We start from the raw sequence: 17,396 nt of genomic DNA, 5'->3' as shown, positions 1-17,396 counted from the left end.
AATCCAAAGTACAATGTAACTACTAAATTTAAATTATCAGTTAACTCATATTCGGACTATTTGAAATTATAATACGTAAATTCATAATATTTAACAATTCATAACAACCCTTGAAAATAGATAAGCAGCAATGTAGTCATTACGTTGCTTCGAATTTCGAAACATACTTCAAGATAAATTATGTTACTAAGGGGTACCGATCGTATTATTTTCGCGCCTTTTTATCTGGAATATTACTACTAGGTATTAGGCCTAACGCAAAGTCAGGTAAGTATTGTAGGATTTGTTAGTTGTGGATAGGCTTTACACCTAACCGTTAAACTGCAGGTGAGGTCCACCTCTTTTATCATGATTTGTTGTAATTCGTATTAATGAGTTATATATGATACAGTACTCATTGAAAAAAAAAAAAAAAAGGTATAAACTTTGTATGAAATCACCCAATTTTATCTATGTACTGATACTACTACTACTAGTTATAGCATAGTTATATTTATATACTATACTGTAAATGTAATAGTAATTCTCTGGTTAGTGGGACTAACAATATTGATGGTATTTTTTTGTTAATATTTTTAATTTGTGTGTGTGTGTGACTTACATATGTATTAGAACCCAATAAAATCATGGGTTCAAACAATTTGGTGCATAAATAATTTAGAAAAATGTATTAAAAAGACACTAGGTCTGTTTAAAGTTTAAAAAATATATGCCAGATTCTGTTTTATTGTATAGCAGTTTCTACGTGTAACTTGTCAGTTTAGTGCGAATTAAATATAGTTTATTATAGTGCCTACTTTAAATTTTCAGCGTAGTTTAGAATTTGAAAGTTTTGGAGATAATATCTATGACTGTGATTCTTATATTTATAAGTTTAATATAGTGTTGAACTTTACATTAAAACAGTATAAGAATAATATCCACTGTTCTTTATGTTTACATCTAATTGTGTTGATATTACTTGACAGGATCCTGTGAGGAACTAAGGCTAAAGCACAAAAAATTAGTATACATGAGCTTTTGACACGTTTTCATAAAGAAATAAAATCCATCATTTCTCTTTCTTTGTAATGGTAATATAACTTTTTATAGGATTTAACATAAAAACTTATTTGTAAACGCTTCTTTTTAAATGTTAAGTCACCTTTTTTTTTAACACGTTGCTTGTTATTTTCATGATTAAAAATGTGTAGATTTTGGTGTACCTGCATTTTTAAAAGGCTTTTAATAAAGTGCCACACAGAAGATTAGCTAAGGTGTAGATTGAGAGAAAGGGCAGAGCTATTCAACACAGGCCACATGTTGCCATTTTGCTCTTAAGATATGGCAACTTAAATTGGCCAGTACTTCGTTATTGGAGTGTAGAGTGGCTGGCTGAAAGCAAACTTGTTACTAATGAAAATAGAGTCTAGTCAAATTGGACATTTTTTTATTAGTAGTGTTTCTGAGGGGTCATTGCTTGAGCCTTTGCTACTTAATTTTTTTTTCTTTTATACAATAGGGGTTGAATTAGTAAGATTTGCTGATGATATTAAACTGTTGGGTGTTTCTAGCTCTATTGAGGATGTTAAGGTACAACAGAGTGACTTAGAGATTGATTGGTTAGTTGTATAAATATTTGGCAAATGACTTTAATTATCGTAAGTGAAAGGTAGTGCATTTAGGTTATCATAATTTGGTTACAAATTTAATGTAGATGAGCACCCATTCAATAGTACTTTGGTGTACTTATAGACATTACCCACAAGTCAAAAGAAGTAATTATCTCTACACAACTCACTGGTTGTATGACTGGGCTTTTGGTCTCTTTATCTAAGACAAGATTTTGACGTCTTAGAAAGGATTCGGTGTAGGAGAGGGGTGCTACTGGAATTGTTCTGAGGATGGAGGGTTGTCTTGTGTAGGAAAGGTTTAAAAATGATAAGAGGTGATCTTATTGAAGTTTATAAGGTTATATGTGGGGGGTCATGATTAGTAAGATAAATATCGGAGGTTTCTTTTTACTGCTTCTTGAAGACAGTAATACAAAAGGACACAAGATTAAGGCTGAGCTCCTATTAAGATGGGTTTGTTTTTAAAATGATGAACAACTTATGAAATTCGTTACCATTGATAGTAGTGAAGGCTGGCTCCGTAGGGAGTTTAATAAGAGAATTTATGAATTCCTGAAATTTAAGAGGTTGGGTTTAAATTTGTATTTTTCACATCGTCAATGGATAAAATGGTTCCAGTTTGTCCATATCTCATGTTCATTGCCACACAATCAACACATTTTCTAGCTTGTTAATGGTAACATTAATTCTGTGAGGAAAAAAATTGTCGTATGTATGTATTGAAATAATAAATATATAACATTAAAATCAATGCACAATTAAAATCGTATCAAATTAATGACTCTACATGTTTCAACGTGTCACACGTCATCTTCAGGAGCGAAGTTGGAAGAGATAAATTTCACAGTTTATATTTTCGTAAATATCATGTGACCTGTCTGTAATTTTTTATTTGTGCATAAATATCAGAACAACTCTTGCCACATTATTAGACAGATATTCGCCGGACCCACATCTCTATCTAATAATATATAATTCTTTTAAAACTTCATTATTTCCAGTGATTCTCGAGTATTAGTTGCAGTAATACCTTTAGGTTGAGCTATTTTAACATTATACACAAGTGCCAATATAAAATATGTATGTATTATAAACTAATATTATTAATTTAATAGCATCCCTGCTTCACTAGTAAGTTCATTTAGGATTGATTTTATTTTTTATTTTTTGAAATGAGAAATAGAAAAATTAGGTGTAGTATGTATAATTTGGCAATAAAACGGCTGTAACAGCATGATCTTGCCTGCATCAGTAACTAAGTGTTTTTTGTTGTCTTTGAATAAAAATTACTGAAACAAAACCATTATCTAGTTTTTTTTGCAAAATTTATGTTGGTTATGCAAGTGCCGATTTTGTATTTTATTAGGTTATGGCTGATAAAGAGAAAGCAGAATTCTACAGTAAAGGAAAGGAGTACTGGGAAATGGTTCCTGCTACTATAGATGGAATGTTGGGAGGTTTCTCAGAAATATCCACTATTGATATTCAAGCATCGGCTAGGTTTTTGAATATGTTTCTACAAGTAAGTTGTCTATGTACATGTAATTTACATACAAGCACTCTTTCGAAGTAGGAAACATTGAGGATCACTGCGATTACGATTCAAGTTCTTGAAAATGGTCAAGGGGGATGAGCAAGACTGAAACTTGATTAATCAAAGCTTTGATGAAAAGCTAATTTGTATTTGAAAGTCAATGGATACTAGAGCTGGGGGATGAACTCTATTTATCAGTTACCTATGAGCATCTATTTTGGCATGTAAAAGAATTGGTTAATAGAAATTATTATTAGTGTCGTGAAAATAATCAGTTAGTGTTTCTACTTATTATTGTTTTTGTTTGTTACAACTATCTAATAATTTAAATATTTTCAATGTCCATTATGTTTTTTTGTTGTTAAGTCCAAATCTACAAAATTGGTTATTTGTGCTCTGTCCATCATGGGTATTGATCATATCCTTAAGTCATCCAAACCTGTTACAAGTAGTAGGGCAAATAGCATTTTAGCTTGTATCTATAGAAATATTGAATACAAGTTCAAAGAGGTTATAATTTTGTTTTATAGGTCACTGATTAGGTCAAATTTGAAGTATTGTCTTCAGGTTCCTTACCTTTGGAAGGACATTGAATTGTTGGAAAGGTTTAGAGAAGAGTTACTAAGATAAAACCGAGGATGTAGATATTGTCATATAAGGACAGGTTAAGATCTCTAAAATTGTTTTCTCTTGAAAAAAAAAAATAGAGGGGATCTGATTGAGGTGTCAGTGCATCTATTTTTTTTTTTTTTTTTGTACTTAATGGTGATAATAATAGGACTAAGGAACACAAATATATATTTTGACAGGGTATAAGTCATCTTTAGTTAAGATAGTTTTGTTTTTCTAATAATAGTTGGCCTGTGGAATGGGTTGCTTACAGATATGGTCTTTAGTTGATATATAGAGTGAGCTTGCATTGCTAGCGTACCCTGTTGCAACCAATTAAAAAAACTGCAGCTGACTTAATCAAAATAAATCTTTATTTAACAGTCGCCATTTCAAGCAGATCAACAGCCATGGTCTTTTGATGATGCAGATGAGATGACTGAAATTTGTAATCAAGACGGGGTGGTTGGTGTTTTCAATATGTGAAACAGCATATCTTTCTGGCCATTTGGTGAAAAAGACCATCACAACAGTGATGTATTCATTCCCGATGTTACTCTGTGGCGGAGGACCAAGCATATTGAGTACCAATTCTGGGTACTATGTCCTTTCAAGTTACACTTAAAACACCTATTGTCTTGCGATTTATTTCCTCCATTCTGTGTTATTAGTTGTCATAACCAATACTTTCAATTCTTCTAGACTGTTGTCAGCGGGAGTTGGTGTTTCAATACTACTTAATCTGATGATCGTGTAATTGTATTTATAGATGGTATCTTTAGTTGTTTATCTGCAAATCTAATGTTTTATCACCAACTGGAGATCTTTGTTAAAAAATGTACGTTAATTTTATCTTTATCTGTTATGTTCTATATAAATTGGTCACGTGCCGATGAATCCAGCATTTCACGTACAGCATTCAGGTAAGATGTAGAGAGAGAGAGAAAGGAGGTTACATGCATGGTGTGCAATGAAAGAGTGTCTGAATTAACCTACTTTCTTTTTTGTTGCACCAAGAAAAGTAAAAAAATGTGTACATTTTTACTGTGTTGGATTTGTTGAAAATCAGTGCCATAAATTGGCCAAAAAAAAAGAAAAGCAGAATGGAAATTTAATCTGTAAACTAAATGATGGTGAATATAGCAGGATAAGAAATACAAGTCTTTGCCAAAGAGGATGGGAACAGGAGGTATGCAGTGAAACCCTGTTGAAGGATAGAGAACTATAACCTAATATTGGATAGAACCATACGCAGGACTGAAAGAGCTTGGTGGGATATTTATAGAAAGTATAAAAACATAATAATGGGACTGAAGAATGATATGTATGAACTTAAAAAAGCATCAAATAATGTTGATGAGTTTATAATTACTGTATTAGGATTTATTACATAAAGAAAGGAGTTAAAAAGAGGAAAACATGGAACTGGAGAATAAAATTTTAAATTAAGAGATGTTAAAATATATTAAGCTGGATATTTATGAATTAAGTCAGTATTCAAGGAATCAAGCTTGGAAATAATTGAGGTACCAGAAGAACCAAGAGAAAACGTACATGAAATTGTGCCAAAACAATTGCTAATAACTTTCATATAAGTATCAGTGACAGTGACATACGAGTTGGCGAAAGTGTCAACCGTTAACAGGGTTAGAATTAAACATCCAGTAATAAAATTTAAGTCAAAAGTAGTAGGAGATAACTGGCTGATGGCAAGTAAAAAAGAAAATTATAAGAAGTACTGATGTAGATCCAACATTAAAAGAAAGTAAAATTTACTTGAATGAACATGTAACACCCATGTTAAAAATGTTATATGAAGCAAAACATAAAACAAAGATGGAAAATGTTTATGAAAAAGTCAGAAAGGACCAAAATATGGATATTAAACAATAGATATATAAATATTAAATAAATTTATTGAATGAAATGAAAAATGAATTTCAATATACTCATTAAATGTATGTATACTTAAAAATATTGTTTACTTGTGTGTATGCTAAAGAATATTGTTTACTTGTGTGTGTATGCTAAAGAATATTGTTTACTTGTATGTATGCTAAAGAATATTGTTTACTTGTGTGTATGCTAAAGAATATTGTTTACTTGTGTGTATGCTAAAGAATATTGTTTACTTGTATGTATGCTAAAGAATATTGTTTACTTGTGTGTATGCTAAAGAATATTGTTTACTTGTGTGTATGCTAAAGAATATTGTTTACTTGTGTGTATGCTAAAGAATATTGTTTACTTGTATGTATACTGAAGAATATTGTTTACTTGTGTGTATGCTAAAGAATATTGTTTACTTGTATGTATACTGAAGAATATTGTTTACTTGTGTGTATGCTAAAGAATATTGTTTACTTGTATGTATGCCAGTGAATATTGTTTACTTGTATGTATGCCAGTGAATATTGTTTACTTGTATGTATGCCAATGAATATTGTTTACTTGTATGTATGCCAGTGAATATTGTTTACTTGTATGTATGCCAGTGAATATTGTTTACTTGTATGTATGCCAATGAATATTGTTTACTTGTATGTATGCCAATGAATATTGTTTACTTGTATGTATACCAGTGAATATTGTTTACTTGTATGTATGCCAATGAATATTGTTTACTCATATTCTAATATCTGAATAAGAGCTCTTATTTATCTGATGTTAATTTAGTCATGATATTTTTCTGCAAAAGATTAAAACACTCAAATGAATACTTACATTATGAAGTGGATCTGTAGAAGAACTTGTGAAAAGTTGAGATAACGTCTTTCAGTATTAATCTTTCTAAGTTATATGTGTAAAAGAAAATGAACCTATTTCTCACTTGTTTTCATGTTGTTCACTAATTTGGGGGTCACATTTTACATTATATTGAGTAAGGTTATGTTTTTGCCTGTTACAATGTACGGTATAAAAAACTGACCTGGGTGAAATTACTCATTTTCTGTGTATAATACATAGGAAACTTCAGTGGTAATAGTTGGTATTAATTTCAATGTTAATGGTTCTCTTTGTGTGACTGTATGTTACTTGCGACTCTGTAGCCAACAAAGAAGCTGATAGGGTCGTTATGAACCCCCCCATTGGTAAATTATATGCTATGATACAAACTACTGGATGTGTCTTTTTTTACCTCTTTTGGTATAAATGCAATACCACTGGTTTTTTATGACTAGATTAGGGGTCAGCAACCCAAGTAACAAGAAGAGACATTTTTTTCAAATTTGGTAAATATGCACGGTACTGAGAGCTGCAATGCATGTAACATCTATTTCAATAATTGGACAACGAAAGGGTTAAAGATATGCATGCAGCTCCAGAGCCACAGGTTGCTAACCTTTTGGTTAGATATTGCTTGCGAACATACAGAATGCATCTAAGGCTGTTGCAGAAAAACATCCGTGTAAAGTATGTTAGGTTATTGTAAGTTTCTACAGCAGCATAGATTGATTGTCAAATTTGCAAACCAGTAAACATTAAGGACTGCTTGAAATTTGAAAATAAATGTGTGCAGGAATATAATTCTTAGAGCATTGAGAAGAGGAAACATTAAACTCTCACAATATTGAAAAGTTTAAAGATTATTTTTATTTGTTGTTAGAGACTTCTTGGTTTTTTTTTATTTTTTTTATGTCTGGTACTTTCCACACTTTTTACTTTCTCTGTATAGAATAAAGAAAATCCTGTGGGCCATATAAAAGCTCTAGACTGTGGAGCAGGAATAGGGAGGGTTACAAAACATCTACTACTGAGATACTTTGACAAAGTAGACATTGTGGAACAGAATCAAAACTTTATAGATCAGGCTCGGAAGTACATTGGTGAGCCTGCTGACAGAGTTGAAGAGTTGTACTGTTGTGGTAGGTATTTAGGTATGTTTGAACACTCAGTTTTATTTAAGGATTCATCATGCAGGTCTTAAAACTAACCATTTTAGTCATGCTTGTGAGTTACTTCATTAAAAGTTACGAAAGTGCCAGCCGTACTGTTGAAGAAAAAAATCAAGCAGTTTGTGAGTTTCATGCTCTTAACAAGATATAACTAAACGGATGAACTTCCAGGAAGCATTACATTTTCAATTTTTCTGACTACTATCAAATATCTGTTGTTGTTTTTTTAATTATAATTTATATTTCCACGTTTTACAGAAAATTCTTTTAATTATTTAATCATTCAAATATCCAATTTTTAGATCGATTTTTTCATTATAAATTAATGTTGTATTATAAAAAACTTAAGGGAAAATATTAGAAAAAAATCATGTAAGTTATGTTTCAATGAACTTTCACAATGAAATGGACCAGTATGTTATTTAACACGTAAGGAAAGACATATATTTATATATATATATATATATGTAAAAAATGATATATTTAATCAGAATGGAAAATATTATTACATCATGATATTCCAATACGCAATTTTATCAGACCATTAAAAATATTCAAAAAAACACCATTATTATTTACTTTAGTCATATAACAGTTAATAATTTATGTTATGTGCAATACCATGCAAGTAATCATTCATATTATTTGTTGGTTGAAAGGCATTGACGAGTCTTTTTTAATCTCTCTGCATAGTCACAATATTTTTTTCCGACCAATAGAAGGTCCCTGACCACTCAAAAGTTGATCGATACGTAGCTCATTCAGAATTTGTTCCCTTTTTATTGCAGAAATGAGCTTCCATATATTTGGATGATTTGCAGAAACTTGTTGCAAAAAAGCCACAATGCCATCCTTCTATATAACTGTTAGTGTTTGGCAAGTCTTGCTGCATGTCTTCATGGTAGTTCTGCATCTCAAGCTTAAAAACAAGTGGACAGGCATTGTTTTCTTTGATCAGGACATCCAATCTAAGTATCCTCAATAGAGGATACTTAGATGGGTTAAGCTTTGGGTGGAAAAATGTTTTCATCAGTAAGAGTGTTTAACATCTCTGCAGTGTGGTCTATAGGAATAAATGCATCAGTAAGAGTGTTGAACATCTATGTAGTGTGGTCTATAGGAATAAATACATCAGTAAGAGTGTTGAACATCTATGTAGTGTGGTCTATAGGAATAAATGCATCAGTAAGAGTGTTGAACATCTATGTAGTGTGGTCTATAGGAATAAATACATCAGTAACAGTGTTTAACATCTCTGCAGTATGGTCTATAGGAATAAATACATCAGTAAGAGTGTTTAACATCTCTGTAGTGTGGTCTATAGGAATAAATGCATCAGTAACAGTGTTGAACATCTCTGCAGTGTGGTCTATAGGAATTAATACATCAGTAACAGTGTTGAACATCTCTGTAGTGTGGTCTATAGGAATAAATGCATCAGTAAGAGTGTTGAACATCTCTGCAGTGTGGTCTATAGGAATAAATGCTAGTGCAGAGAACATGCAATTCTGTAAAGTAAAGTCTGCATCTGTGTTGTATCTCCGCTTGAAACCATTTTCACTAATTTTTCCATAAATACACTGACAAAAATGGAAAAAGCACCCACAATTAACTGCACAGGGAAATTCAATGTTAATTGCATTTAACATTGCAAGTTCAAAATCTGTCAGTATAAACACAGGATTTAAGGTAGGTATTAACTCCTTTATCATTTTTATTCAACAACGATGCATAAATTAAAGCTACGGCAGTGCTTCCTTGCAGCCCATGAATTGTACACGATTATCAAAAAATATTTGGAACGGTCTTAAATGTTCCGTCAACATACAAATGATCACAACTTGACAGTAACTGTAGGTTCCTTTTTGTACAGAAAATCAATATTTGATCACCTGTTACACCAGAGTCAGACATTAAAAACTGTTTTCCATTTCCAGTTTTAGTGTACACTTCTGGAAAAAAATTATCTCTTCAATAATTTGGAGTAACTAACCCTAGATTTTGTTTCCCTTGTAATTCTGAATAGTTCCTTTCATACTGTCTACGGATGGCAACTTAGCTGCCACAATATGGGTGATTCCAATGGATACATGTGAGACAATATAATTCAGGGCATCACATGTATTCGATGAATCATTTTGTATGTTGTGCATTACATTCTTAGCTGCTGTACCAGTGGAATCACCAGAATGGTTGTACTCATGACACTCTTGACCAACATTATCACCAATTGTTATTGCACGACCTTTTAATTTTTTTTTTTCAAATTGCTCACATTTCCAATGAACATTTTCCTTCGTTTGTTTGTTTTTAACAAACGAATATCCGTTCAATTATAACTTACATCTGTCTTTCTCATGGCCAACAAAATTTGACATTTTGAGGGAACCAGTTTGCAATAAAATTATAAAACCTTTCTCTATATAGTACACACACAAGTGCACTTTATACAACCACTTCACAAGACTGTTCGTATACAGCGACTAATGCTAAGTTGATGTATTTTGAAACACACTTCTCTGGACGTTTCAGATTATCCAATACTCCTCGGCAGTGATGGCAGAGACTAATATATCAAACAAACAAAAAACTTGGCAGTTATTTTGGTATGAAGTCTTCCGGGGTAAACTTCGGAAGACTACCGGGGGGCTCAGAAACATCAGTTTCTCTTCACCCCACTTGTAATGGAGGTAAGAGATTATACTTTGTGGTTTATGATCTGACTTTCCTTAGTTCTTTGGTGGTATCATTGCATCTTTTATCAACTACCCTATGGCCATCATCAGACGTATTGTCCTTAAAGGTGGCAGGGGATCTAAAAATCCACTGCCTTGACTTTGTTATGGGGGGAAATGGGAGCACCTCTGGAAAACCCACTTACACATCTATTTTTAGTAAAACTGTGCCTTCGTTACAGATATTTTTTTATTTTTGCATTTGAGCGGTACATCAAGGTATTAACAGTTATTATTTGCTTTCAACACTTGGGTATTGTACATTAAATATAAGCATCTCGTTTGTTCTACCACCAGCAACACCACCTTGCTTGGATGCCCTAAGAGACTGATCAACCACAACACTGTCTTTTTCTTCAGAGCACTATTAAGGTTATTCCCATAAAAATTGTACTTGTAATACAAACTATGGTATCTTACATGAAATACCTTACATTTATTGTAATTAAAATCCATTATGTCATTTAGTTGCCCAATTTATCAAATAATCTAAATCCTTTTGTAAAGCATCAGTACCATCCTCACAGATGCAAATCAAAAAGAGAAATGCCCTAATGCTGAACCCAGAGGCACCACATCTGACATTAGTGCAGTTTTACTAAGCTCCATAATTCTATTTATAATGACCCTCTGCTTTCTTCCATTCACCCACTTTTCTATCCAATGAGCCAATTTATCCCACACCCACCTACAAGATACCTTTTGTTGTTGTTGTTTTTATGTGGCACTTCATTAATTGCTTTCTGAAAATCCAGATACACCAAACCCATACTCATACCCTCATCTACATAAGCAGTAACCTCTTCAAAGAATCTCAAAAGATTTGTAAGATAAAGTTTTCTCCCTTGTGAAACAGTGCTTCTATCAGATTTTCTAAAAAATTTCCCACTCCTGATGTAAAAATAATAGGTCTATAATTACTTGGAGAATGTTTTATCAAATCCTTTGAAAGAGGAGTAACATTAGCCAATTTATAGTCTTCTGGTACCTCTCCACCATTCAAGGACTTAATAATAATAATGTAATGATGATGATGATTCATCATCATATATTCAATCTTTAACCACCTTCATAGACTTTGGTAAAATAGCATCTGGATCAGAAGACTTGTCACTCTTTATACGTTTCAGTTTTTTTCTTTAAAAGTTCAGAATTAATGTGGTTATCTTGTTTAATCGTGTTTCCATCCAGCAACTGTTCAGGGAGGAATACTGCTAAAGTCTTAATTAATAAAAATGTAAGAAAAAGTAAAATTTAATTATCCAGCTATTTCGTACTCATCAGAAATGAGCCCTGTCATCCCTCAGATGCTCCACTCCCATCCTAACATTTTGTTTACTCGTAGTCGTACTATAAAAATGATTCATTACGGGTATGTTACCATCCATTACTCGGAGTCGGAGTGCTCAATTACTGTAATTTTTTGTATGGCAACTGGATACTGTCCGTTAACATACGTAGTCTACTTTGTTTTACGATTTTGCCTGAGAAGAGGGATAAAAAAAAGACCTTTTTTTGTATAGACGTTTGGCTTAATCAGTTAATTGAGTAACTTACTGTCTCCCACAATGCAGGATATGCAATTAGCATCTAATGAAGTCATTATGGATTTAATAACGAGAAAGAAGGAAAAGACAAATTATCTAAAATTGTCCTTTATTACAAGTACAAGTACCCTTAACTAGTGTATTTAAAAAAATATTATACAAGTAGAAATAAAATACACTAGTTAAGGGTACTTGTACAAGATTTCTTTAAATACACTAGATAAGGGTACTTGTACAAGATTTCTTTAGATACACTATTAAGGGAAGATTTCTTTAAATACACTAGTTAAGGGTACTTGTACAAGATTTCTTTAAATACACTAGTTAAGGGTACTTGTACAAGATTTCTTTAAATACACTAGTTAAGGGTACTTGTACAAGATTTCTTTGTACAAGTACCCTTAACTAGTGTATTTAAAGAAATCTCTAGTGTTAATGTTTACATTTTCAGCCAATCTTTTTTCATTTATCCTTTTAGATTCATGCATAAAGGATTTTTTTTTCTTTACTAAAAACCTTCTCCCAGTCTCTCTTCATTCATGGCTCGTATATCTGTACACGTGTGGAGACTGTAAGGACTCTTATATTGGCAAAACCGAACACCATCTACTAGTTATAGCAATGAACACATGGGAATTTCCATGAAAACAAAAAAAAATTGAGTAACCTCTGTGCTTCCTCTATACACCAACATAGTGAAGAAACAGGACACGAACTAAACCTATCAAATTTCAGTATCCTTTGTAAGGCCAACACTGATCTGGAATTACTGATTAACGAAACCCTCCACATCAAACAACTTTCACCAACACTGAATAACATGTAGTCTTCGTTTAAATTACACATTTTTTTAAAAATATGTACAATATTTTCGTTTCTTACTCCCTCACTTTCTATGTGTTTTAGTTTTGATTAAATTATTGTTATTGCAGCAATATATATCAGTTATTATGATGTAATTGTTTTAGTTTGCTTTAGATACTGAAGATGGAATCTGTAGAAATCTGAAATGTTTATCTGTGTCCCCTTCTGTTATAAATAAACAATCTTGTTTAACTTAAATATTGTTAACCTGTTTATAACGAATATTCATAAAGGCCAGTACCGGAAAGATAGCTAAAACATAAAGGCCAGTACCGGAAGATGGCTAAAATATGCATCAGTGGTTGTTTAAAATATTATTTAGTATATAATTTTTTTTTAGTAATATCATCATCATTATGGTTTTTAAAAAATTGTTTTGCACAATTGTGTGAAATTTTGTTTTTTATTAAAATAATTGTACAATTAAGTTTTTTTAGTGGTATTTACTGTTCATTTGGCGTTTTAGTGTTGTATAATCACTTTATGTGGACTATAGGTTACTTTTATCATCAACTGTTTATTTTCCTAGTTATTCAAAATTTTACGTACCTCTATAACGTATATAGTTTAAAGTAAGTGAAGAAAAGTTTAGTGGTGTGTGTGTGATGATACGTGTTTCAAAGATTTTGTTCAAAGCAGATATTCTGCAGAAAATACCCTTGTTAAATTTGTCCTGCTGTTACCATATGAAGGTATATATGTGTGCCTCTAGTGGAGTTTTTCAGAACTAGTATAGATTCCAACTTAGTTCGTGATGGTGAGATGAGCCTTAGGGTTAACACATATGTCTGTTAAATTTTAACGTGTTATAAACATCCATTGCATGTAGTAATGTGGACTTATGTTGTATAACCAGTTTTTTATGTATGTAATGTATGACAAGGGGGTAACAAATTTACATGTAGTAATGTGGACTTATGTTGTATAACCAGTTTTTTATCTATGTAATGTATGACAAGGGGGTAACAAATTTATATTTTGGCAGAGAAAGTCAACTTACATTAACTTTTCTAACATAAAGCTAAAACATTACCTCGTGTTCCGAAAACCAACAAAATAGAACCGAGATCCTATTCCATTATTCCATGCACCATTATTCAGGTGTTGCGCCTGCTTTGAGCACTCTAATTTTTTCAAAGTAAACGTGCCAGCCACCCAAGACACTCAATCATGGAATGGTTTGCCTTCAGATGTGGTAGATGCAGTTAATTTAAGGGAAGGAAAGTCTTGATAGATATTTGAATGATCACAACTTGTTTTGAATTTGTTTATGTTTGTTTTCATATGGATGTGACAGATTTAGTGGACTAACAGGTCCCTTCTTGTCCTTAAATGTTATATTAACCACCATATCTCATGGTAACTAGATTTATAATAATTACTTGGCATCATATACCCTCACCAATTTAATATGCATGAAATAAGATCACCTAAGAGCTTCCTGTTTCTAGTGGTGAAAAGCAGAACTACTCGTTTTTGGTTAATGCACGTTAGTCTAGTCAGAACTAGCTAGAACTAGGAATACACAATCCCAAATTAAAGATGAAGAAAAACAGTTGGTTTCAACTTACATACTTCTTACTCAGGAAGTCTGGTTTGTTTTTAACACTTGGAATAGTATGTATAGTATTTAAACTCTAGAGGCGAACTTTAATAGTGGAGATTACATATCACTTCAAAGTGGAACATACAGACTTTCAATTACAGGCTTATAGTTCTTTTGAAATGATGAATATGGGTTGAAAAACAATTCATAAAATATACAGTAAATAAAAAGCACTCCAAAGAAACTAAACCCTGAAGTTGAAAGTTGGTGTATGAATATGAAGCACTGGTTATGTAAAATAGTTTTTGATCACAAAGTCTGCTTTGTTTTATTCTTTATGTAGTGCTTGGTACTCAAGTTTTTGGCTAAACATTTTTTTTGAAGTAGCTAGATAATACATTTGAAGGGAATTGATAGTGTTCATGCGTCATCTTTCTTCATATTTAATGGTGAGAATGGTATCACTAGGGGACACAAGTATAAATTTTGACAGGATACGAATCATCTTCAGCTAAGACAGTTGTATTTTTTCTAAGAGGGTGGTTGGCCTTTGGAATGGGTTGCCTTTAGATGTGGCAGATATAGTTAATTTAAACATTTAAGTGAAAACTCAATAATTATTCGACTGATAAGGGGCAGGCTTTATGTTTTTTTGGTTTAGTTTAATTTAGTGGATAGGACAATCTAGATGGACTAGAAGGTCCCTTGTTGTCTTTTAATATTATGTTAAAATAGTCCATAATCCATTGCTGAATTTTGTACTTTATGAATCAGTCACAAATCAAACCAGGGGTGTGGTCAGTAACTGAGTAATAAATAGAACTATCTCTGTGGAGAAAAATTGTGTATTTTCCTAAGTCGTTTAAAAATCCAACTGTTATGGATTATATTTTTGAAAAATATATTTTTTAAGATATTATTAAATATTGATGTACCTCCTCAGCCAAAATTTCATTACATATATCGTATGTAATATATGATCTATATATCATATATATATTGGTTTATTTTTATGGAAGTGACAGTATATGTATTGTTATTCATTTAATATACTTGCCTTTTTTTTTTTTCCTTTTTTGGTTAAGGTTTGCAGGATTTTACTCCAGTGGTCAGAAAATATGATGTCATTTGGTGCCAGTGGGTTACTGGTCATTTAACTGATACAGATTTTGTCAACTTTCTGTCAAGATGTAAAAAGGGATTGAAGAAGAATGGGTTGATGATAATTAAAGACAATCTGACTTCGTCAGGAGAAGTTGACAATGACAACCAAGACAGTAGTGTAACGCGACCCAGAGAATTGATGGTGAAACTATTTGAAGAGGCTGGTTGTAGTCTTTTAGCAGAAAGAAAGCAGTACAAGTTACCTAAGGGTTTGTATGAAGTGAAAATGTTTGCTATAAGGTAACAATTGGCTGAAGCTTCGTGTGTGATAAAACACCATGTGATGTTCAAACAAACTTGAAATAAATATAATTTTTGTTTTGGAAGTTCTAAAGTCGTGTATAATTTTTTGTACCATGTATCCTCGTTTTGTTTTTATCTTAGTAATAAAAAAAAAAGACTAAGTTTTAATCTAACCTTCTTGTTTTTGCTTTAGTTGTTTTTCAACAGTAAATAAGTTTATTATTCTATATTAAAATCTTTGCGTTTGATATGATGTTTGTTCCTGAAAAGATTTCATCGTTATTGTTTAGTGAAGTGTAAATGTCCGTTTTTTTTTTGGTGTGGTGTATTTGAAGACAGATCAGTTCAGTAACCAGTAATTTCATGAGCTGAGAAGTATTGTTATTTTAGTTTCACAAAACTTGCTAATGTATTCAGAAAAGTTTGGAAATTATTTTAATGTAGACTTAATCTTTCATTTGAAAAGGGTTTCAAGTGATGATACTTACGAGCATTTTTCTTTCTCTCTCTCTCTCTCTCTCTCTTTTTTTAAAGTCCAAAAACAGAGTTTACAGATGCAACACTAATCATCAGTTCTTGGCCTTCAGAATATTACACACAGAAATAAAATAATCAAAGTAGGTTATTTTGAGAACATTCAATCTAGTTATTGGGATAAAACTATAGAGCTAAAACATTAAAAGGATTAGTAATGTAATTGTTTATAAATTTTTATTTGCTGAAGGAGAAGATCAGTAGAAAATCCATATGACATATAACACCTATGCCGGTGAAGTGTGGCCCATAAAACACTGTTATAAGTAGCATTTCAACTGAGACCTTGTGTATTACATGCTCAGCCAACATGATAAACTTTGATATAGTGAAAGTACAGTGGCATTCAACACATAAAGATGTGCTGTTGAAATGTTGTAATATTATACATACTGGAAACCCATACAGACCTAATGAAGAGAGATTTGTTAAAAATTACTGTCAGTCACTATGATGTAATATCACACAAACCATTGTTTTGGAACAGATAAGCTAATTTCTTTTTCATAAGAAAACTAAATGTAACGAGATAAAATGAGCATAAAATACAGAATACACATTCATTGTAATACACATGGCTTGCATTGAAATGATTTAAAATGTAAGTCTTGTGTACAATGAAATGAGATTGGTTATAAAAGAGGCAAGATTAGATTAGTTTCAAAATGAGTAGACTTGTGTCTAAAATAGATAATCAAATTTTGGTGTTTGTATTTCAAGTTGTCATCTTCTGAGTAAATGAATCCATGAATTGCTAATTTCTTAACATGAGTCTATATTAAGAGCCCACTTTTTTCTTTTTAATAGTTAAAGCTTGTTTTCATGATGTCAGAAAAACACGTAGGTTCAAGAAGTCTTGATACAAAATAATAAAAACCCTATAACCCAAGCGCTTTTGAAAGGTGGACCTTTCTTCTTCAGGGGCAAACTGGAAAAGCTTGTTTTGTTAGTGTTGTCTTCATCAATGATTTTACAGCTATTCCAGTAAATTTGGTTCAGGAAGTCTTGATACAAAATAATAAAAACCCTATAACCCAAGTTCTTTTGAAAGGTGGACCTTTCTTCTTCAAGGGCAAACTGGAAAAGCTTGTTTTGTTAGTGTTGTCTTCAT

The 17,396-nt window shown here is 31.9% G+C and overlaps 1 protein-coding gene across 4 annotated transcripts in view; it reads left to right on the top strand.

Annotated features, from left to right (window-relative positions):
• The window catches only part of LOC106459990 (N-terminal Xaa-Pro-Lys N-methyltransferase 1-like), a 33,200-nt gene extending 17,299 nt beyond the window's left edge, over nt 1-15,901 (top strand). Inside the window, exons 1-4 of one of the 4 annotated variants that reach the window (XM_022386581.1) lie at nt 107-267; nt 2,980-3,135; nt 7,433-7,634; nt 15,430-15,901. In XM_022386581.1, the coding sequence (XP_022242289.1) occupies nt 2,983-3,135; nt 7,433-7,634; nt 15,430-15,752 (678 nt within the window). In that variant the 5' untranslated portion in view covers nt 107-267; nt 2,980-2,982 and the 3' untranslated portion in view covers nt 15,753-15,901. Of the gene's footprint in view, nt 1-106; nt 328-2,979; nt 3,136-7,432; nt 7,635-15,429 lie in introns of those variants that run through there. The other 3 variants (XM_022386580.1, XM_013919670.2, XM_022386582.1) reach the window with 3 other exon arrangements.
• The last annotated feature ends 1,495 nt before the right edge of the window (nt 15,902-17,396 follow it).

The sequence above is a fragment of the Limulus polyphemus genome, unplaced genomic scaffold (assembly GCF_000517525.1).
Source record: "Limulus polyphemus unplaced genomic scaffold, Limulus_polyphemus-2.1.2 Scaffold690, whole genome shotgun sequence".
NCBI classification, from domain to species: Eukaryota; Metazoa; Arthropoda; class Merostomata; order Xiphosura; family Limulidae; genus Limulus; species Limulus polyphemus.
This window is presented reverse-complemented; position numbering and strand designations above follow the sequence as displayed.